Source organism: Helianthus annuus, chromosome 3 (genome assembly GCF_002127325.2).
Source record: "Helianthus annuus cultivar XRQ/B chromosome 3, HanXRQr2.0-SUNRISE, whole genome shotgun sequence".
NCBI lineage: Eukaryota > Viridiplantae > Streptophyta > Magnoliopsida > Asterales > Asteraceae > Helianthus > Helianthus annuus.
This window is the reverse complement of record NC_035435.2, coordinates 14,376,268-14,401,514: the sequence shown is the minus strand read 5'-3', so window position 1 is coordinate 14,401,514 and position 25,247 is coordinate 14,376,268. Positions and strand designations below refer to the sequence as shown.

At 37.3% G+C, this 25,247-nt stretch overlaps 1 protein-coding gene across 1 annotated transcript; it reads left to right on the top strand.

The window, feature by feature from the left end:
• The first annotated feature begins 7,832 nt into the window (after positions 1-7,832).
• On the top strand, positions 7,833-8,345 carry LOC118479377 (protein MLN51 homolog). Its single transcript, XM_035987965.1, has 2 exons — positions 7,833-7,903; positions 7,994-8,345. Exons 1-2 carry the CDS (start codon positions 7,833-7,835, stop codon positions 8,343-8,345), a joined length of 423 nt encoding a protein of 140 aa, XP_035843858.1.
• Positions 8,346-25,247: the final 16,902 nt, after the last annotated feature.

Sequence of the window (25,247 nt, the reverse complement as noted above, 5' to 3'; positions counted from 1 at the left end):
GCCCAAGATGGGTACCGCCCACTCCTTGTTGCGCATAACAATATGGGGATGGATGCATAATCCTCATAATTCACAAAACACTTAACACACGCAAACCCTAAAGCTCCCTCTTCCTCTCATCCCTGTGCGACGGCAGTCTTGGTCTCGAAGCCCTCCATCTCAAACAAACTAATCACTTCGGTATCACGGTTAGTGTCTATCATTGTTAGTTGCTAAAATCTTGATGTTGTGAGTTTCTGTGAAAACTAGGGTTTCATTAATAAGATTGTAAATCTAGAACATGTAACTGAACATGGTGTTAATTTATGTTGGACTTAGTGATTAGAAACTTAGGATTAACAAACTAATGGAGTTGGTTTGAATGAATTGATGGTATACAAGCAAGTTTGGTTTGGTTATCGCATGATGTTTGGATGACAAGGTTTGATGCCGTGATCGATGATTGTATGTTGCGTGACTTTGATTTCGTATCCAATTGATGAATTGTTTGATTAGCATAACGACCACATGATAAGTTGTTAGCTATGATTTATATGATAATAAGTGGTGTAACTGTTATGTTTCGAATGAATTGTTGAAGATTGTTCATAATTAGGGTGCATGATCGTTGTTAAAAAGTGTTGTTTGATCTGATTGGAAAACTGCCAATCTTGTTAGCAATTGTTATGGATATAATGAGCTGAAAATAAGGAAATCTGTTGCACACTTGGTCTCGACAAGGGTTGCGAGCCGAGACCTCACCGTCTCGACCCGAGACCTCACTCGCACAAAAACAACATGACTCGAGACCGTTGGTTGCAGGTCTTGTTGCGACTTGAGACATGACTCGAGACCACCTAGTCTCGAGTGAAAACTGCACAACCCGAGACCGCACAGTCTTGATTCGAGACAACCTGATCGCACACCTCTCGTGGACTCGCACACCTGTCACAGGCCCAAGTAATTGGGCCGCACACTTGGGCTTTGTCCGCATACGTAGATGTTACTGTGAAACATGTTATGAACTGTTACCTAACTGCCATGATACTACGTGTATACCATGAACATTCATTGTATGTAACCTGTAGTATACATGTAGAACACATACGTGCATTACTTGAACCGAACCTGACTTGTATAACAATCATAATAGGACGTGATTGACCACATTAGTTCAAGTTACTTAACCTACCGAGCAAATCTAAGGGAGTTTGTTTCTCTTGAGCATGCGTCCCGGTGGGTGGGACAATCAAATGGGTATCCCTGAGAGGAATACATCTATGGGTTAAACGGGGATGTTGGATAATACACTCATTCCTATCACTTTAAGTCCCATCTTATACCGAATTAGTTCCCTGAGAGGTAACGGGGTATTAGTTGATAGCGCTATTAGGCTTGGCAACCTCACACCGTACCAGAGAGGACGGGCGTGAACTAATGACCTTAAATCACGACCAATGTTTTGATAGGGGCAATGGGGACGGGCAAACAATCTGACGCTATCTTGCGGTACTCAAGTTATTGTTAACATTGTTAATAAACTGAACTAAACACTTGGTAACTAAATGTTTTGGTAAAACTATGAACTCACCAGCTTTGTGCTGATACAATTATTGCATGTTCGCAGGTCGTTAGATTCTTGGATTTGGAACTTGCTGTCTGGAATTGCTGGAGTGGTCATGGGTCGAGAAACTAGCAAACGTGTGACAAGACCATTGGTTTTCAAATACTTACTCTTGAACATTAAACAATGATTTACTTTATGTTTCCGCTGAACATGTTGAATTTTTAGTTATGTTTTGTTAATTCTTTAACGTAATAAATGGGATCTTTTATATAATATCTTGTTAATAGTTCAATATGATTGGTGGCTGGATCCTGGTACGTCACACGCCTAGCGGGGTTTCCGCATGTGGTATTTTCGGGGTGTGACAGTTACTGTTAGTAGTTACTATTCAATGACTTGTATTTTTAATATATAATAATATGTCGGCATTTGTTTCTTGTATAAACTTTGATTCGAGACTTTATATTTGTTACACAAATATAATATCGTATGTCTTTTATGGATATAAGTGTTAAAAATATTTATTTTTAACGTCGTAAATAAGTTGTCGTACGTGTATGATATCCTTGTGAGAGTACACTTCAACAAGTGTATGTGAGTACATCATCATGTACTTCAGTCTTTTATACATATACATATACCGTATCTATACATGTATTTGCGTGTTCTATACGTGTACGTATACCGTATTCATACGTGCAGGTATACCGTATTTATACGTGTAGGTATACCGTATTATACGTGTAGGTATACCATATTTATATGTGTAGGTATACCGTATTTATACGTGTAGGTACACCATATTTATACGTGTTGGTATACCGTATTTATAATGTATTTTTACAATATATATATTTATATATTTATACATGTATTTTCCATTGGGCCTAACCCACATCTTACTGTTATTGGGCTTAATCCATGTGTTTTGTCAATGGGCCTAGCTCATGTCTTTAAGTTGCGGGGCCTAGCCTATATTATTATTATATTTGGGTTATATATCTATACTATCTATTAAGGGAGCTTAGATAATGACCTAGATTTTCCCACGTGTCATCATATTAGCTATGCCACATTGACTCCGCTGATGTCATAATTCCGATTTTTTTATATATTATTTGTTATGATAAATATAATTTTCTAAATTCAAATCACCATTTTGGAATTCGAAAAAATGGGCGGTACTTTGATTAGTTTTGATTTTGAAATTTGAATTACTCTGCACAAATGTCTGAACCATAATTTCCACCTCCTCTTCTCTTTCTCTCTCTCAAATTCCATCAGGTTTACATAAGGATCTGCCATCTAGATCTGCATCTGCCCCTTCTCTCGATTCAACGTAAGGGGGTGTTTGGCCTAGCTTTTATTTTTTTGGCTTATGCTTATATTTTAAAGTAGCTTATGCTTATTTTCTTTTATTTGATAAGCTATTTTTAAGTGTTTGGATTAGCTTATATTATACAAGTTGAGTTAATCCATTGTGTATTATGGAAAGGGGTATAATACTATTGTGTGTATCATATTCAAATGAGTTAATCCATCATTTAAGGGCAAATGAGTAAAAAATCATCTTGTTCAAATCTAATATTAATAAAAGAATCAAGTTAATGCCACATGGCATTCTTTCTTTAAGTTTATCTTAGAAAATACCATGTGGCATTCTCTCCTACTCCTCCTATTAATATACAATTTATTATATCATATTAAAAATATACAATTTATTAATTTATACACAACAACAAATAAATACATATTATTATATCATATTAATATATCCACTTTATTAATCTATACATAACTATAGATAAATACGTAATACATTAATATATTTATCTTATATCATTGTAGTATTTTATTTATTTATTTATTTATTTTTATTTTCATATATGATATAAAGTTTTTATATTTTAATCATTGTGGATCAAACCAAATTAGGTTATATACTTGTAGACCTATATATTGTCTAATCTAACCTAATAACTTGTTAGAGAATAACTACACATAGGTATCTCTTAATGTTGCAATATTATTATTTTATTAATAATATATTAGATTGATATCCCATTTTTATTATTAATATAACATGTGGTTTCCGAGACAAAAAATAAATACTTTATAAATATAACTCTGTATTCACCGAATTTTATACCGCCATGTCCATAAACCTATAAAAACGAATATGGTATATGGTATAAAATTTAAATTATATTTTATATAGTATAGTTTATATTTTAATTTATTTTTTAATTTAATATCAACAATAATTAAGTTAAATCTCATTATTGTAGAAAATATTTACATATCTCTTTAAGTTCATATTTGACCGGTGATATAAATTAATGGAATGGGTTTTATTTGGACTAAAAAATAATAAATTAAATAAATAAAAAAAAGACAAAAACGTCCCTCATTTAACTAACTTTTTTGATAAAGTTAATGAGCTGGATGAAAATGGCAAAAAAATGCAAACCTGAGAGACAGATGAGAAAAATTGTTATTGCTGTTGTTATTATTATTTATTTGTAATTATTATATTATTATAATTATGAATTATTATCATCTAAGTTAGTAGGGTATAGTCTCGTATGTTACACGGGTTTATGTAAGATATCGTCTTTATTCAACCCGTGTGATACGCGGGTCTATAAACTAGTAAGCTATAAAACCATCAGCCCATAAACTTCTTGAAATTAACTTATATAAACTAATAAGCATAAGTTTAAAAAACTAAAACAAACACCTACTAGTGCTTATTTTATAAAAATATGCTAAAAAAAGTTATAAGCTTAGATAAAAAAGCTAGGCCAAACACCCCCTAAATCAAAGAAGAATATCATGCCATGGATTGAAGAGCTTATCAACTATCAACTCTCTCTAATACTCAGAGCTAGGGTTTCGAAGTCAGAACCACAAGGTGAAAAACGAAGAATCAAGTTGATTTAATCCATAAAAGATTTCAGATCTCGATTGATTCAGGTATAAGGTATAATGTCGATTGATTCAGGTGAAAAACATAACCCTAACCCGAAATCAGCCTTATTCAGCCATATATTGCTATTGTCATATGAATTCAAGAACCATAAAGCGAAAATCAGAGTTGGTGATTTGTGCTTATATAGAGATAAAGCAATGAAAAGGGTTAGTCCATCATGTCTACGTTTTTCTTCCTGTTTGTAGGCCTCATAAAGGCCTTTATGTTTCATGAAAAAGCAAGAAAAACCGTTAGGGTTTGTGGATCTCATTTTAAGTTCGATTCAATTAGGTTTAGGATATCTTCTTATTTATGATATTTGATAACCATATCAAAAGGAAATCAGGTAATTTTGTATTCTATGTAAATCCCTTCTCCTTGCTTATTCTAATAAAAAAATAATCTTGTAGATTTAGTCCTGATGAAGAAACATCAATGGGATTAGTTCAGCATGAAGGTGGGCCGTGTGGTGTATTAGCAGCTATACAAGTAAACATCTTGAGTTCTCAGTTTACCTCTTTATTTGTGAATTAATGTTGTGTAGAATACATATTTGGATTGTCTTAATTTGAATGATATAAACCTAAAAATACCATAGTTACAAGTTAGAAAAAAACAATTCAGGTTTGGTTTTAAATCCTTATCTTTTAAGGAACAGTTTTTGGTTCATTAAGCAATTATTTTTTTGGTACATTAAAAGTTGATTGATAAAAACTGACATTTTGTATAAAGCACTGAAAAAAAGCAGGAGTGAGAAGAAGAGTCGAAAGACGGTGTTGCGGTGTCGATAATATGAGCCAAGAACATAATTCAAGGATCTCCAGAAGGATCCTCCTACCTCTTGCAGTGCAGGTATTGTTTTGATTTTGATCTGTTAGATCCTGATTTTTTTTTTTTTAAATTTTAGGGTTTTGTTTTTTATCTGTTATTTTCTAGGGTTATAAGTTGTTTTGTTTTTGAGTTTATGTTTTGTGGTTGAAAAGTCAGGGCTATTGAATTTAGGGTTAATAGGTTTTGCAAATTACAACTTCTTGTAGAAATTTACTAATGTCTTACTAGAATTGTATTTAAGTTATGAGAATTAGATTAAATTCTACAATAACTTTCTAAGAAGAAGTTTTTTGTTTCAACACATTTATTAGTTTTTTGGTTTTAAGTTTTAACATTGTAGAGGTTTATTGTCATTATTTGTTATACGCAGTTGTTAGAGGGATTTCTGACGGGTTAGCGAGAGGAAAGAAACCCGATAAAGGGAGAAATTGGTTAGTGATAGCTTTTTTATTATATACATATTTTTTATTTTTATGGTTTTTACTTTTTTTTGGCTCTTTAATATATGGTGTTTATTTTTTTGAACCAAGTAGGTGATTGATCTATTGAAGGCTCATATGAGACATCCACAGGCATCAGAGGTTAACAACAAAGATATCATATCTCATTTTGTTTTGCGTCTCGTGTATTGTCGATCGTAAGCTTTTGAATCTTTTGCCATTTGTTTATTTATTTATTTGTTACTTTGATGTCTTATTTAGATTTGAACTGATTGTGTGATCTCTTATTCTTGTGATATTTTAGAGAAGAATTGAGGAAATGGTTTCTTTCAATGGAAAGTACTCTGTTTAGCTACTGGTTTCTTTTGATATTTTAGAGAAGATTTGAACTGCTGGAGTTGAAAGGGAGAATGATCATGTTGACCAGTATGATGATAATGTGAATGGAGGAGTGGAGGAGCAAGGGGAGAAGAAGGAGAATGAGCCGTTTGCTGTGCCGACGGCCGGGGCGTTTTATATGCATGATGATCGGTTTAGAGACCGTGCTCGCGGTAGACACAGGTGGTTTTTGTACTCAGTTTTGGTTTATATTTTCTTTCTACTGCATTGCTAAGTGTAATTGGAATGGTTTTTGTATATTGTTGTAGCCTTAGGTTTACATGTTAGTTTAATCACTCTGATTGTTGCAAGGATGTTTGAAGGAAATGGCATAAAAGTTGAATAATCATAATTTGTCTTACCTTTAGGTCTCTGGCCGTTGACATTTGCAGGTGAAATTGTCAAAAAAACATGTTATGAGTTATGCTCCTTGTGACTTGTGAGTAGTATATAGGAATGGTAAGTTACAATGTCACGTTAGGTTAAGGTTTGGAGACACTTGGATGCTTTTTTTTAGTGTGGTTGTAGAAGTGTAGCTTATTACTTAGGGTTGATAGAATACACTCTGTACTTGTGGTTAAACTACATTGAACTATGAAAGGGTGTTCTGACTCCTGACTCCTTAGGGCAATTATTATGCTAAGTTGCATGTTCCCATGATTAAGTTTGATATATGATGACTTGAAATATGATAGATGTTCTGCAAGAGTATAACTGGAAAGAAATTGAACTGTAACAACGTCTTGATAAGTTTTTACCTTTACCACCCATGTATCATGCGGAAGTATGCCACAAAAGGTAAATATCCACATGTATAAACTAAAATAGTCAACGCATCATTTACAAAAAAATTGTGTTTTTCCACTGTTACCTGAAGAACATGCATTGGAAACATATATTCTAGCGAATAAATTGATGCTTCAGCTTTCAAGGTTAGCATATTGTTAGACATAACATAACCAAATTGTTTGCGTGTTGCATCTGCTTGATGAAAATTCTTATGTTGTTGTGTGTTCTACATAACTAAAGTTGAAACAATGAACCGTTTATAAAGTTCTATTTATAAATGTAGGCGTAGGGGTGTGAATTTCTGACACGACCCGAAAACACGACACGGACCTAACACGAAATTCGCGGCTTTGGGTTTAGTCTAACCGGTTCGGGTCAGTTTCAGGTTGAACCCGCAACCTGTTTAGCTAAACGGGTCAGGTTCGGGTGAACCCGGTCGGGTTGGCGGGTTGACCCGTTCAACCCATTTCTATAATATTATATTTTTTACAATATGTTTTATGTTATAAATTAAATTTGGTGTGTATTTTATGCTATACTTATAACTTAAAAATAGAAATTGATATAAGATTTTATAATTTTAATGTAATTTTAGTATCTAACTTGTGTTTTTTTGTAGTAGATGTTAATTTTAATATATATCAACTTGCTGAAAAAAATAAAAATAAAATAAAAAAATTCGGGTTGAACAGGTCGGGTTCGGGTCAGCCTGCGAATATTCGGGTCAGATTCGGGTTCATATGTACTAAACAATTTTCGGGTTCGTCTAAAATTTACGGGCTTGGGTCGGGTTGAACCCGCCAACCTGTGAACACGCCCTGTTTAGCACCCCTATGTAGGCGAACTCTTGGCGGTAGGAAATTGTGGGAGTTGAGTGATGACAGCAAATGGGGCTATGACAAATAATAATAATAATCAAACTGGGCTCAAATCTGTACAAAGACGACAGTAAGTAGACACTAGACATCATGATACATAGTTTTCAACTATTACTTGTATGATATGATTTGTTTGGCATTTGATTACTACGTGTTATAGGCCTGCCAAACCAATGGAGAAAACGACTCATGCAAGTTCAGGAAGAGCGTCTGCCGCCACATCAGCATCAGAGCCCGCTCAAGTTGCCGTTAGTAATAATGTTGGTGCGTCAAATTTGAATTCTGCTTCTCCACCATTTTATCCTTCGGGTTCTACAAAAGATGCTCAAAGTGGATCACTTAATCGGGGTCCACGTCCTCCAGTCATGGTAGAAAATTATCGTATTTCTCAGTCCAATGTTTCACGGGGAAGAAATGTTTCGGTTTCATTAGGTATGGACAAGCTTCATATAGATGATTCAATCTCTAAGCCTCGAGTCCCTCAAGTGGCCTATCAACCGGTGTCATCTTAGGTCCAGTAACTCAAACACATTTCCGGTGTACCGAAAGCACTGGCAGAAGGTTATTAAGAGATCGGGGAGTTCATGGTGGCTGGTATGGGCGAAGTCGCCTTAAAAATTTTCCGTCACCAGGGTTACAAGGTATCCAATTTTGATTGTTAGTTGTAAATAGTTGAAGGACCTAGTTGTTAACTAGAGGTCTCTACTTGCAATTATAGATGTCCTTGCATGTAAATATAGGTGTCCCTACATGTAATTAATATTTACTTGTTGGTCCCTCTTTCCCCTATAAATAGAGGGATCCTCTTCATTTGTAAATACACTTTTCATTAATACAATTCAGATTTCCTTTCCATTTCATACCTGTCTATTTTACATGGTATCAGAGCTAAAGGTAGTTTAGCTCAAGAATATCCTCATTCGGGTGACCATTTCCGTCTCTCAGTTTAGAAAATTCGTAGTATGCTCTGTGGTTGCAGCTCAGTCTGACCTTCCACATCAGATACGGATTCTCTTTCATACCATTTCCGGTCACCACCAGTTCCGTCCTAAAAACCCGTTCCAGATCTGTTCAAACACCCAAAACCACCACAACCCGTCACCTACTTTTTCAGATCCGTTCCTTTTTCCGGCGAGTTAACATACACCACCACCACCATCGTGTTCGCAATTGCCCGATCTACAAAACCCCTCAAAAATCGCCGACGTCCGCCGCTCCACGCGCCCCCACGCGCCGCCGCCCCTTCCGCCGCCCCTTCCGCCGCCCTCATCCACGCGCCGCGCGTGACGGCGCGTCGCCGCCTCTCCGGCCGCCGTTTTTTGCCTGTCTGGTCGGAATTACCTCCCCGTCCATCTCGTCAGGTTAATTTTTCGATCCGAGCACTTTCGTTTTCTGCCTCGGTTCGCGTGTTCGGGTTTCATCTCAGCTTTCCGCTTTTCTGCTTGAACATCTTTTCAAATGGGTGACGAACGAAATCACACCATTACATGCACCAAGGAGGAGTATGATTTGCTTCAACGGTTCCTTGCTTTTTGGTCATCGAGTCCTCAAACCAACTCAGTACAATCAGGTACGTTCTCTGGCTTTGACTTATCCTGGATTATTGATTCTGGAGCTACTCATCACATGACTGCGAATCAATAAATTCTCACTAGCCTTCACAATACCTCTTGCCAACCGGTTAAACTTGCAGATGGTTCCTCGTGCCCCGTACGCGGCATTGGATCCATTCAGAACCCAGATAGCCTAAACCTGTCTTCTGTTCTTCTTGTTCCTAACTTCCCTGCCAGTCTTTTATCTGTCAGTCAGATTACTAAACGAAATAATTGTTCCGTTACCTTTTATCCTACTCATTGTACCTTTAATGAACTCGGTACTAATCGAGTAATTGGTACCGGCCTCGAATCAGAAGGTCTCTATCGAATGTCTTCATTGTCGCATCCCAAAGCAAACATCTGTGAGTCTAGTATCTTTGAAACTCATTGTCGGTTAGGCCATCCCTCAGCAGCCATCCTACGACAAATGAGACCTGGCATCTCTATTCCCGATAACTTCCATTGTGAGTCATGTCAGCTCGGTAAACATACTCGACGTCCTTATCCCCCAAAAGTGTCAAGCCGAACCATTTCCATATTTGAACTTGTCCATTCAGATGTATGGGGTCCATCTCCAGTTAAGACTACATTGGGCTTTCAATACTTTGTTACTTTCATTGATGATTATTCTCGTGCCACATGGGTTTACCTATTGAAATCCCGTAGTGAAATCAACTCGATCTTTCGTGAATTCCATGCATATGTCAAGACCCAGTTCAAAACGTCCATCCAAACCTTACGCACCGATAATGCTAAAGAATATATGTCCACCGATTTCTCTACATATCTCAAATCACAAGGTATTATTCATGAGACTTCTTGCGCATATACATCTCAACAAAATGGTGTTGCTGAACGCAAGAACCGCCATCTATTGGATGTTACTCGCACACTCATGATTCATTCTCATGTTCCTCGTCAATTTTGGGGTGATGCTGTTCTTACTGCGGCTTATCTGATTAATCGTATGCCATCGTCTGTTCTTCATGGTCAAACCCCGTTCTCTGTCTTATTTCCTAGAGGAACCCCGTTTCCTCTTGAGCCTCAAATTTTTGGATGTGTAGCTTATGTCCATGATCATCGTCCCGGAGTCCCTAAAATCGACCCTCGAGCCATTCGTTGTATCTTCGTGGGTTACTCACGTGTCCAGAAAGGTTATTGGTGTTATAGTCCTTCTCTTCGTCGATATTTTACCAGTGCTGACGTCACCTTTGATCCGTTGTGCCCTTTCTTTCCAGAATCTTCCATTCCAGTGTCTGACCTGTTTCCTGATCCTGATATACCTGAGTCTCACATCATTCCTACCTTTCCTGTGTCACCTATTCCCTCGGTCTCAGACACCACAGTTCCAGCTCCTATAGCTTCGGGACTTCCAACAGATCTTCCACCATTACTCTTCACATATGCAAGGCGAGGTAAGGAATCAACAACAGAGACTCTTGATTCACAACCAGCCTCTACATCTAGTACGTCCACAGTTCCACCACCTGACACTGAACCTGTTTCACCATTACCAGAAACCGTTACCTATGATCCTCCAGGTGCACCGTATCCTGATATACCTATTGCTTTTCGAAAAGAACCGAGACATGCCACCCGTTATCCCATCCAGGATTATGTTGCTTATACTCACCTATCCACGGAGTCTCATGCCTTCACCACTTCACTTGATTCCTATCCGATTCCCAAAAATGTGATGACAGCTCTAGCTCATCCAGGATGACGTCAAGCCATGGAAGACGAGATTGGGGCCTTACGGGCCAATCAGACTTGGGATCTTGAACCAATTCCTCCTGGTAAGCGTGTTGTTGGTTGTCGTTGGGTTTTCACAGTAAAACTTAACCCTGATGGTTCGCTACATCGTCTGAAAGCTCGTCTGGTAGCTAAAGGTTATTCTCAAGCTTATGGTATTGATTATGACGAGACTTTCTCCCCGGTTGCCAAGATGCCCTCTGTGCGTATTTGTATTGCTCTTGCTGCCATTCATCATTGGCCGCTCCACCAGCTTGATGTCAAGAACGCCTTTCTCAATGGCGTTCTTGAGGAGGAGGTTTATATGGAGCAGCCTCCTGGGTTCATTGTTGAGGAGGAGGCCTCAAAAGTATGCAGACTACGCCGTTCCCTATATGGTCTCAAACAGTCTCCAAGGGCATGGTTTGGTCGCTTCTCTAGTATTATGGGAGAGTTTGGGATGGTTCGTAGTGCATATGATCACTCTGTATTCTTTAGACATCATCAGGGCCGAAGAATCCTTCTAGTTGTTTATGTGGATGATATCATAATTACAGGGGATGATGAAGTTGGGATTACCAAGCTCAAACAATTCCTTCAGTCTCAGTTTCGGATTAGCGACTTAGGTCGACTTCGGTACTTCCTTGGCATAGAAGTATCTCGTTCCGCACAAGGAATACTCCTTTCTCAGCGGAAGTATGTCCTTGATATGCTAACTGAGTGTGGCTTATTGGGTTGCAAACCAGTTGATGGTCCTATGCTTCCTACGAGGAAGCTCCTTCCAGAGGATGGGAGTCCATTGAAGGATCCCGAACGATACAGACGATTGGTTGGAAAGCTTAATTATTTGACAGTTACACGACCATATATTTCCTTTGTCGTCAGTGTCCTAAGTCAGTTTATGGCCACTCCATACACCGGACACTGGGATGCTGCTCTTCGTGTCTTACGATATCTCAAGAACACACCAGGTCTAGGGATCTTGTACTCTGATCAGGGTCATTGCCGCGTAGGTGCTTTCACAGAAGATGGAGATGGACGTATATCTGGATTCTTAGATGCAGACTGGGCAGGATGTCCTATTTCACGACGGTCCACTACCGGGTATTGTGTCTTTGTTGGAGGAAATCTTGTGTCTTGGAAGAGTAAGAAACAACATACCGTATCCAGATCGAGTGCCGAATCAGAATACAGAGCTATGGCAGATGTTACATCAGAAATGATATGGGTTCGTCGCCTTCTCAGGGAACTCGGGGTTACCTCTGATGACTTAATGCGATTATACTGTGATAATCAATCAGCTATACATATAGCAAAAAATCAAGTATTTCATGAGAGAACTAAACACATTGAGGTTGATTGTCACCTAATCAGAGATCGGATAGTGGGCACTCAAAAGGATCCTCCATCTATTCAGCCAATTCATGTTAAAACAGAATTCCAACTAGCGGATATCTTCACAAAACCACTCCGGAAGGTTCAAATAGATTTCATATGTAGCAAGTTGGGCATGATTAACATCTATGCTCCAACTTGAGGAGTGTTAGTTGTAAATAGTTGAAGGACCTAGTTGTTAACTAGAGGTCTCTACTTGCAATTATAGATGTCCTTGCATGTAAATATAGGTATCCCTACATGTAATTAATATTTACTTGTTGGTCCCTCTTTCCCCTATAAATAGAGGGATCCTCTTCATTTGTAAATACACTTTTCATTAATACAATTCAGATTTCCTTTCCATTTCATACCTGTCTATTTTACATTGATTATTGATTGAGATGTAAACAGGTTTGACACTTTTAGTGGGTGACCATTTTGACCCGTTTGCTTAAAAGGGTTGTAGTATAAACAGGTTGAAAGGTGCCCATAGTTTAGTTTTAATGCATTCATTCTCCTATATCATTTTGATTCACGTAGTTTAGCTTACCATTTTAATAAAATTGTATTTGTAATACAGTTTTAATGCATTCATTCTCCTATATCGTTTTGATTCACGTAGTTCAGGTGGTTTATTGAGTTAACTTTGTATTTTTTCCCATATGGAATTTGGTACTGATATAATTTGTATTTTTTTCATTGGAAAACAGGCTGATGCCATCTTTTCATGGCAGATTTCCTTCTGCATATGTGTCTCCAATCTCCGGATCAGATGAATGTGCTTCTTGTGGCAATGGAGGTACTACTAGCATAGAACTCGCACATCCATATTTCAAGTTCTAAATGGAAAAAGATTCAGCCAAACACATCTTAGCTATGCTTGTCATAACCTATGGGTCATGACTCACGAACAAATCAAACCATGATGGATTTTTACAATTCACGCCTACATACACTCTTGTTCGTTTTGATTTACTTTGAGAATTCCTTTTATTTCACTATGTTTGTTTCATGGCTATAGATCTATTCACTTTTCGAATTAGACAACCCTTGGTTCGTATTTGGTTCATGGTCCCGTTTTATTAGCAAATGGTGCATTGTTATTGTTAAAATATTCCTTTTTTTCAGTGCTTTATAGTTTTGAATTATGTTCTCGGCTCCTATTATCGACTCCGCTGCAACGCGCGGTGTTGCGGAATTTATCGGATAATTTGTAAGTGTTTTTTAGGTGGGAGTGAGAGCTCAAAGCAAAGCAGGATTGAGAAGAAGAGTCGAAAGACGGTGTTGAAACTCGGAATGAAACCGGTTCTTAGTGTTAGTCGGGTTACCATCAAAAGAGCAAAAAATGTAAGATAAATATTGTTACTCATCGTGTAACTAAATGCAAATAATTTAAATGATATATTATAATCTGTTTTTTAGTATTTGATTTCGATCCTTATTAAACATATCCGTGTGTTCACACGGGTGTTACAACTAGTTTATATATTTATACATGTATTTTCCATTGGGCCTAGCCCACATCTTAGTGTTATTGGGCTTAACCTATGTATTTTGTCATTGGGCCTAGCTCATGTCTCTAAGTTGCGAGGCCTAGCCGATATTATTATTGTATTTGGGCCTAGCCCATGTTATTTATTATAAGTGGGCTTTTTCATTATTGTTTATTGTAATGGGTCATGCCCATGTATTTAGAAGATTGGGCTTAGCCCTACATCTTTTATTTAAGCCCATTATTTGATATTTTAGCCCAATTTGTGTTCTTGCATTTTCTTGTAATCTTTTACTAAGTATGATATAAACATGCTAGTAAACTTTTATAACTACACTTAGTGTTATTTTCATTATTAAACTTTTCGGTTTTTCATTGTCGTTAATATATGTATTAAGTGTCTAAAAATATTTTATTTTTAGACTTGTCGTCGTAATCGGGTAACATATATAATTTTTGTGTCGAGGTTGTCCGAACGTCGTAGTAACCTTTAAGGTGCCGACATGTCCGTTTCGTCGATGAAACATACATTGTTATTTTGTCGATACATATATGGTTATGAAAGGTGTCGTCCGATGTCCGTCATCCGATGTTCACGCCTTGTTTTATGGTATCTTACAAGTGAGCATTTTAAGTGTTCGCGACCGTCGTCATACTTGGGAATATTCGTGAAATTTTTGGTTATGGTCTAAGTGTATATTTTTCATGTGTATTGTACATAACGTTTTTGTATGTATTCCTAGTACTAATACATACACATATTATACACACATTATTCACCAATAAAGTGTTTAAACTATATAATTTTTGTCGATATAATTTTTACCAAAATTATATAAACATATACCTATTATTTTTACCTATTTATTTAGTAAAGATATATATACTTGAGTTTATAAATATTTAGATGTTTAGGCTTAAACCTTTTCATCAAAACTTCCTTAATGACATTTAAGGTCACTAATCGCGTTTAACCCGGTTAATCACCCCGTTAATCTCTATTTAATCGCGATTAGATTTTTAGAAAATTTCGCCATCGTTTCCTCTAAACTATGGCGTTTCCCCGCGTTTTCAAAACGTGTTTAAAACCAATTTTCAATTTACAATATTTACTATGCTCTTCAAAATACACTTGCAAGTAACAAATACTACCATTTATTTCCCTAATTCCTGAGCTTTTATCTATTAAATTTCCTAAAAATTTCAAGACTTTTATGTCTTGAAAGTTAAGACTTTTAGTTTTTATAACCATTTATTAAATCACTTGTTTTATTAAAAATCACACTTACTAGTTCTTCATCATCAAGTTTAGTCCATTAAAGTCCCTAATCTTTCAAGTATTAAAACTTATATATATAAAGCTCATGAAATAATGGTATGGTGATGATCTTTCTTGATTTAAACATCTAGTTGTCTAAATCACATTTTTAGGACTAATCTAATAAGATCATCACTAGTATATAGATTCCTACACTAAGCATACAACATGATCATCATAAATCATAAGTTAAAGAACCTATTTTAACCAAAATCAACATGATCATACAACTTAATCAACACTAATACACATAATAATCACATAATACTTTGTATTTATTAAGTTGTTAAGTTGTGATTAGGGTTTTAAGTTAGATTTTTCTTGATTTTCTTGATGATCAACACGTACTTTCATAATCTATACTTAATAACAAGCTTAGAAATGGTAAGAAAGTGGCTTACAACTTTGCACAAGTTTGTAATGAAGATTATGAAGAGATTAAGCTCCAAACAAAGCTCTAATGGTGCTCCATGTCTTAATGATACTTAGATGGTTATAAGAAGGCTTGATTATGGTGAAAATGGGGTGATCTTGAAGTGAAAAATGGTGGTGTTTCTTGGGTTGTTTTGGCCGAAATTGGAGGAGAAGGAAGAGGGGATTTTGGTTGCAAGTGTTTGAAGGAAATGAGATGATATGGTGAAATGATATGTATGGTAGGTTAAATGATAAAAATCTTGCAAATCTTTCAAATTTCAAATATAATCTTCACCTCCATACTTCTATTAGATTTTCAAACATGTAGGTTGATTGGTGGGGTCCACCATGATCGAAATGGGGGGGGGGTCATGGTTTATATATATATATATATATATATATATATATATATATATATATATATATATATATATTAAAAAAGTTATACAAAATGTGTGCTGTAAAGTTAATAAAAGTGTTTAGGGGTTTAGGGGCGTTTTATAGGTTATTTCATCGTTAGTGTTCCAGCAATATTTTGACCCTAAAATGTGGCTTACTTGTTCACTAGGATGTTAGTTTAGGTGTTTGAGTGGCGAAAATACCACTTACTTGTTCGTCGGCGCAAAAACGGCGAAGTTGTGATCGTTGCGGCGATGCACCGGAAACTTGTATTTCGGATATTCCATTGGTATCAACAAGCCAATTTAGGGTGTATTATATTAGTTACAAGTCCTACGGAAACTAAAATGCTAGATTCTAATGTCGCGGACATTTTATTTTGGTTATCATTTGGCGCGGAACGGACAAAGTGTAGTTATATGTATTTACCGGAAAGGTAAAGTGTTTTAGTGCTTAGTGTCTCTAATTATGGATTTTTATTTGTATTTCATCTATAGAGTCCATTCATGCCCTTCGTCGCTCGTTCAGACAGTTTTCGAAACTTGCTGGCATGAATAGTGTGTTCAGGTGAATAGTGTTTTCAACATTTTGCCAACATATTAGGACATAGTTTGCAGTTTTCTCGCGACGTGGCGATTGTATTAATATGGTTTAACATGTTTACCCATGTCCTACGATTGGTAGACTTTTCACGACCTAATCATGCAATAATTAAATCGTAATGAGAGAAATTAAATGTTTAATTAAGCGTTTAAGTTGTACGGAATTACCATTATTTTTGTCGGTTGTCACAACCATAACACAAACCAAGCAATGTAATGAACAAGAACACAATGATATACTCAATAAACTTCCTTGTATTGATCTTGGTAGAGTTTTGTTACATATTACAAATGAAGCACACTCAAAACTCCAAAAAAACCTTCTCTCTAACAAGACAACTGTTTGGATGACATTGTCCAAGTCAAACGACAGGAGGATGTCGTTTGACTTTCGTCAACTTACACAAAATCAAACAAAAACATAACTTTAACGTTTAAACATAGACCGAAAGCTATACATCAAAACTAATCACTAGCTACATACAAAAAGTGCATTAACATAGGTTCATTTTTTTATTTGTATGAAAACATAGAAACTAAAAATATTGTAGATAGTGCTAATCCTAATGATGAAAGAAGGATAGATTAGCATTCTGCTGCTCATGGGATGCAACAATTAGGTAGCCATGGATGCATTTCAGAATGAGAGGCTGAAAATCAACAGCCCTACAGTGGTATACCTGTTCCTAATAGTGTTGAAGGTGAGAATAGCAGAACTGTGGATCATCATAATAATTCTTCTGAGGGTGTTAGGGTTGAAAATGAACCTGGGACAGTTCTTAGGAGGTCTGTTAGAAACCTTGCAATGCCTAGAATGTTTGATGAATTTATAATAGAAGGGAAAGTCAAGTACGGGGTATAGATAGTTGTGAATTATTCTAAGCTATCTTTTAAGAATTATTGTTTCACTACTAGCTTAAATAAAATTGTTGAACCAAACCATTTTAAAGATGTTGTTAAGGATCCTAGGTGGGTTGAGGCTATTAACCAAGAAATGGAAGCCTTACATAGGAATAACACTTGGGATCTTGTTGATCTACCAAAAGGAAGAAGTTTAGTAGATAAGGAATGCAGTAAAAAAGAAGGTGTTGACTTTGATGAGGCATTGTTGTCAAACTTGTGACTGTTAGATGTGTCTTAACTCTTGCTGTTAAAAATGATTGGTCTCTATATCAGCTAGTCATTAATAATGTTTTTTTTATATGGTGAGTTATATGAAGATGTGTATATGTTATTACCTAAAGGATTTTACTCTAATAATAAATTAAAAGTATGCAAGTTATAAAAGTTATTATATGAACTTAAAGAAGCCCAAAGTATGTGGAATGCAAAACTTCTTTCTGTATTAAAAGAGTTGGGTTTTAATCAAAGTAAATGTGATTATTCATTGTTTGTTAGGTTTGTGAATGACATTTGTTGTGATTTATGTAGATGATATTATTGTAACAGGAAATAATATCAGTGAAATTAATAATGTAAAAGATTTTCTAAAAACTAAGTTCTTAGTTAAAGAGAACTTCATGGCCATCAATTCCGACGATTAAAATCTTAACACTGGTGTTTTCATGTTTGTTCTGTTCTGGCTTAAAAATCAACCTTGGTAAGTCTAGTTTATTCGGGATTGGAGTGGATTCGGCGGATCTGGGGGTTTTGGCGGATCATGTCGGTTGTGCTCCTGATTCCCTTCCGTTTAAGTATCTTGGGCTGAAGGTTGGGGCTAATATGAACCGAATAAACAATTGGAAACCAGTTTATGACATATTTGAATCTAGACTTGCCTTGTGGAAGTCTTCTTTGTTGTCCATTGGTGGTAGGATTACCCTTATCCGCTCGGTTCTGGTCAGTCTCCCAAACTATTTTTTCTCCCTTTACAAGGCTCCCGTGAAGGTTATTAATGATTTGGAGCGCATGATCAGAAAGTTTCTATGGGGAGGGTCGGGCGATATCTCTAAAACTCATTGGGTGGCTTGGGATAGATTATCCCTTCCTATCAAATCTGGGGGGTTGGAAATTAGTAAACTGAATCATGTCAATAGGGCCCTTCTGTGTAAATGGGGATGGAGGTACAAGAAAGAAAGGGATAATCTGTGGGTTAAGGTTGTGGACGCCATCCATTTTGGTGGTTAGGGTTGGACTCTTCTTCCCGTGAAGAAATCGTTTGGAGGTGTTTGGAGTAATGTGGTTTCTGTTATTAGTAAACCTCTGGTCGATAATCGAACGCTGAGGGGGTTTTTTAGGGGTTTGGTGGGCAGGGGGGATAGTATTCTTTTTTGGGATAGTATTCTTTTTTGGCTGGATCCTTGGTTGAGAGATGTTCCCCTCAAGGAAGTTTTCCCGAATCTTTTTTCGCTAGAAGTGGTCAAAACATGTTCCATCCGGGATCGGTTGTGTGGTAACTGGTTGTGGAGGCATAACCCAGATTTGGACGTTGAACGAAGTGAGCTGGACGCTCTTATGAGTGCTATTTCCTCGATCTCTTTATCGGACAGACCTGATGATTGGTCTTGGCTTCCTAACCGGCCAGGTTTGTTCTCGGTTAACTCGGTAAAAAAAACTTTGGATAGTTTGGTGGATTGTCGGAATTTCTTTGTGTTGGATTGGTGTAAATGGGTCCCGTTGAAGTGCAATGTCTTTGTTTGGAGAACGGAGTTGAACCGCATTCCGACTTTGGATGTGCTTCGCAGTAGGGGTATTGGAGTAGGCGACGAAATCTGCCCTCTTTGCAAATCGGAGGTCGAGTCCGTTGATCATCTGTTCACCTCGTGCATTACGGCTACTATTCTTTGGCAAAAAATTTCTCGGTAGTGCCGTATCTCTCCCATCTTCGCATTCTCTTTCAAAGACCTGCTTGAGATTCATCGTGATAAATACTTAGACCATAGAGTTAAGCCTGTGGTTCATGGGATTATTATCTCCGCTTGTTGGTGTTTGTGGCTGGCCCGTAATAAGGCGGTTTTTTCGGGTTTCGATGCGAAGGCGGAAAGTATCTTCAGTGTGGTTAGATCTTTGGGTTTTTTGTGGTACAAAAATAGATCTAAGAATTGGTCGATCTCTTGGTCGGATTGGTGTAAATTTGTAATTATGTAGGGATGTTGGTTTTTGTTGCCTTCCCGGTTTTCGGCTTAGGCGGTTTTTAATGAAGTTTACTTTTCAAAAGAAACAAATCTTTAACACTCGAAAAATAAATTCAAATGGAATCCTGGTTAAACCTTTTAATTATTTTTTTATGACAATTGAATTTAGCTGATATTCCATATTGATTCCATATTTCCATTATTAAATGCAACTTCGCATAAGCAATGGTATTCTTTTTTTTTTTTGTTTGGCTAAATAGCAACTAAAGATCTCATTGTTAATTTTGTGTTCGCTTGTTATATGGAGTACGTACTCAATGACTTTTTCTATAGGACAGATTTTAGCTATATCGTATCTTGTCCAAATAATTTTTTTTTTCTATTTCTTTGGTTACTACTTGTTTTGGCACACTTTTTCTATCAATGAATTATGTGTTGAATGTCGCATGTTGTAGTGAAGAATATTCATGTCGATTCATGCCACCACACAGAGCCGGCCCAATGGGCTTCCAATCCTAGACACAAGCCTAGGGCCACCCAAAATGTAAGGCCTCCAAATTTTATGGTTCTTTATATGCTAGGCGGCCCATTTGTTATGTTATTGTAAACAAAAAATAAGAAGCTGTGACCTGCACGTGAATAAAAGGCCCAAAGACAAAGAAAATAAAGGCCCAAACACTTAACAGAACTGAAAAGGCGTATACTCGGTCTCCCACACATTCATGTCGTCTCACAGAGATAGAGAGAAGGAGACTACGAGAGAAGAACATAATGAGGCCTAAATCTTCGCCTGAATTGTCGCCTGAATCATCGATTGATTACAGGTATTGATTGCGTTTTGATATCTTTGCCTAATACGTTTATAATTCCAATCGATTGTGTTTTGTGAGTCACTCAGTCATCAAACAAATTAACAAACCCTCTGCCCTCAATTCGCATATACAGTTCTCGAATCTCGATTGTGTTTTGATATCAGTTCTCAATTGTGTTTTGATATCAGTTCTCGATTTGAATTGGTCAGTTCTTGTCTTCTTGATTTGTAGCACTAGCAGACGTGGATTATCTGTTGTGAGGCCTGAATCTTCGCCTGAATCATCCATTGGGCCGGCTCTACTTCTCGGAACTCAGTGGCACAGTCTAAGACCCTCATAGTCAGATTCAAAAGTCAGTGGCACAGGTTAGATATCTCATATTTGAATTTTTTTTCCTGAATCAAGTTGTTAGGTTAGGGAATTAGGGCTTATTCTTCTATCATAATTTGCTATTGAATCCGGTCATTCAAAAAGGCAATGTCAAATCGAATTCGAACTTTTGAATCCGGTCATTCAAAAAGGCTAAAAAAAACGTAAACAGGAAGCTTTAATTGAATCACAAAAGGGAGCACTTCTAAAATTTTGTACGCCTACAACAAGTCAACCTACAAACGATAGTGATACACCAAATAACGAACCTACAAACGATAGTCATACACCTACAAACGATAGTGATACACCAAATAACGACCCTACAAACGATAGTGATACACCTATAAATAATGAACCTACAAACGATAGTGATACACCTACAAATAATGAACCTACAAACGACGAAAAACCTACAAATGATGAATTTACAACCGATGAAATACCTATAAATTTTGTTGATCCAAGTCAATGGAATAATATTAGTATTGTTCTAAGAGATATACTCGTAGAAAAAGGTCCGATTAAAATTCATGATTACGATTTTCCACAAGATGAACACTCAAGAAGCTTTAATACATCTCACTATATGCGAACATTACCAAATGGTGAAACGCTAGAAAGAAAATGGTTGATTTATTCTATAGATTTAGATAGAGCGTATTGTTTTTGTTGTAAATTGTTTAACGCGAATCAATGTACTAGTAGCTTAGCTAAAGAAGGTAATAACGATTGGAAAAATATTAGTAGTAAATTAAAAGAACATGAAAAAAGTAAAGTACATATTAACAATATGAGAACATGGATGGAATTAGAGATAATATTGGCGAAAAATAAGACAATCGATAAACAAAATCAAAATCAAATAAATAAAGAAAAAAACATTGGAGAAATGTGCTAAAAAGAATTATTGCCCTTGTAAAGAGTCTTGGTACACATAATTTAGCATTTCGTGGGACAAATGAACAATTGTATGAAGAAAACAATGGTTTATTTTTAGCCGGTATTGAGATGATTGCAGATTTTGACCCGATAATGCAAGAACATGTTAGACGCATACTGTCACACCCTGGCTTTTCCGGAAACGTGGGTTTATTTGGTGTGACTTCTTAATACCATAGCTTAATCACAACAAAGCTATATGAAAATAAAACCATGCAGATCATCCATTGATTTAAGTTTGAAAAGTAAATTACCACAACATTGTCTTAAGGCGTTGACACAGGCAACGGAAATTACAACCTAATAACATAAAAACGTTGTTCGAAAGACACAACCACAAACTTAAGATAGACGTAGTTTAAGAACTGTGACTCGTCGAGGTAAAAGCCACAACCCCTAAACTCGGATGATCCCATAACTCTACGCAGCGTGAAAACGTAGCATACCGTGCCAGATCCTTAGTTCCCTGAAATACATGTAAGTTGGAAAAATCTACAAAAATGTTGAGCGAGTTCATGTGTAAGTGAGTATGTAAAACCTTTGTAAGTATAAAATCCGTGGTATGTAGCAAATAAGGAAATAAAGAGATCACCAATGGTTTGCAAGGCCATTGATATGTGTGATGTGCAGTAGGAAGACTCAAACCTAGCAGATTTTGCGTTGGGTACAAAGTCACCACCTGGTCCATTAGGCGGGCTCAGGGGTTGGGCTCGCTACACCCAGATAGATCTACCGCTTACGTCCCTCGGTCCTACAATGAGGATTAATGGCCTCCAGTTCCCGCCTACCCACTCACATGATCTAAGTAGTAACCCTCCTTACGCTAACCATACCATGTAGAAAGTACTCATAATCATAGTAACATGTATTTCACCCCCGCAGTTAAAAACTGAAAACAGTTAAGAGAAAAGGGGGACATGAACTCACAGTAGTGCGTCTCTATCTAGAAATCTCCCGGTCAACCTGCTGCGCGACGACCTACACGTACTAACTTTTATTAGACGGACGGCCGTGCCTTAGCTTAAGGTTTAATGTCTTTGGGAAATAGTTAGGCAACTATTTCGTAGTTACACTTCGTAATTATTTTGTAATTATATTCCTTCCCATGGATAGGGGTTTTAATACATGTGCGTTCGTATAACTTCGAAATATATTATTACGTCTCACTTAATGTAATATATTTTATTTCATTTGTCCAAAATACTCTACTTCCAAAATATAAATATTTTCCCCAAAAATATTATATTTATTCCATATAATTTTCCAAAACAATATCCTTGTCAAAATACATACTTATGAGTATTTTCTGAACCTGGAGGTTCCATTATGAGAGTGTGCCATCTAGAAATAACCCCGAGATATATGTAAAACTCTGTTGGGGCGAACAGTTACTCATTCTTAGGATGGAGTCAGTCTTTTTGGACCAACGAACAAATGCCACGGTGCCTCCCGTTTCGTCAAAGTTCAAAGGCTTGTTGCTTGTAATAGAATGAACTCGAGGCTACATCACCTTGGTCATTCGTGTTTAAGTTATTTCCTGCTACATTGGTTTTCATTAGCTTGACCCGCAGAGTCCACCAGGGTTTTTGTGCACTACAAGTCGTTATTACGTGGGCCCCCGTAATAATAAATTGTCTTGCACAGTTACCCCAAATTTTCTCTCATCCAAGCAGATGATCAATCAAGGAGCAACAGCAGGTGCATCGGCATGAACAGTGTCATGCTCCAATGCGGGGTCAGGAGCAACGCCTGGCTCAGGGGCCATGGCCGGCTCCGGATCAACAAACTTCATTTCAAAGTTAGCTGGATCAACAAACACAGGGGCTACAGGATCCTCCAAGGGCTGGTCTAAGTGTATGTACTCAATGTCATGGTCTGGATCAAAACCAGGTGGAAGAACAGGATTATCCTCAATATCGTGATCAAACTCAAAGCTGTGCGCGAGAACTGGTGTAACTGATGATGCCATATCAGGGTCGGCATCGTGTGAGTGGTGCTGCACTCCCGGTGTATGCAAAGATGCGGACGTCACAGACTCAAATGAGTCTGGGACAGGGGAATGGGCATGAGCCTCCTCTGCAGGAGCGTCAGCAAGTAGTAGGCTATCACCAGCAGCAATAGGACCTCGCTCTCAAGTGGGTCCTCCTTTAATAGATCGACATCGTCGTCAAAGACAACGTCGGGGGGGGGGGGCATATCAACAACGGAATAAGCGGCAAGGGGCACAGGAGCAGGGATCACCGCGAGTGGTAAATCCCAAATAAGATGGCCATCAGAAGGCTCTGCTACGACATCAGGCAATGCAAAGGGTTGAAAGTCGTCCTCATCTGTGCTGGTCGTATCGGAAGTGTACACCTCGTGCTCCGATGAAACTATGTCGCCTGATACTATGGCCGTGGGATCTGTAGTGTCCGACTCTCCAGTATCTGATGAAGGCACGACGTTTGTAACACAAACACACATACGTACAACAATCAATCATATAATCATATAAACATGTTAGTCACCAATAAGCAATCATATAGTTCTCCTAGTCCCACTAGCCTCCCAGCCTCCCAGACTGAATCTCCTAGTCTCTCAAACTACCTTCCCAGCCTTTCGGATTGTTCTTCCTAGTCCCACTAGCCTACTTCCTCAGCCTCCCAGACCGAGTCTCAGCCTCCCAGACTGAGACTCAACCTCCCAGACTGAGCCTATAACTAACAAATAAAATGTGCTCAACATTTGTTTGTAAAAATGTTTTGGATCTGGACTTAGGTGGTACGCAATGTAAAATTGTTTTCGTGAGAGCCCTAGTGATCATAGTCTAGACTCGAAAAAGAATCCTAGTTCGCTATGATCAGAGCTCTGATACCAAGCTGTCACACCCTGGCTTTTCCGGAAACGTGGGTTTATTTGGTGTGACTTCTTAATACCATAGCTTAATCACAACAAAGCTATATGAAAATAAAACCATGCAGATCATCCATTGATTTAAGTTTGAAAAGTAAATTACCACAACGTTGTCTTAAGGCGTTGACACAGGCAACGGAAATTACAACCTAATAACATAAAAACATTGTTCGAAAGACACAACCACAAACTTAAGATAGACGTAGTTTAAGAACTGTGACTCGTCCAGGTAAAAGCCACAACCCCTAAACTCGGATGATCCCATAACTCTACGCAGCGTGAAAACGTAGCATACCGTGCCAGATCCTTAGTTCCCTGAAATACATGTAAGTTGGAAAAATCAACAAAAATGTTGAGCGAGTTCATGTGTAAGTGAGTATATAAAACCTTTGTAAGT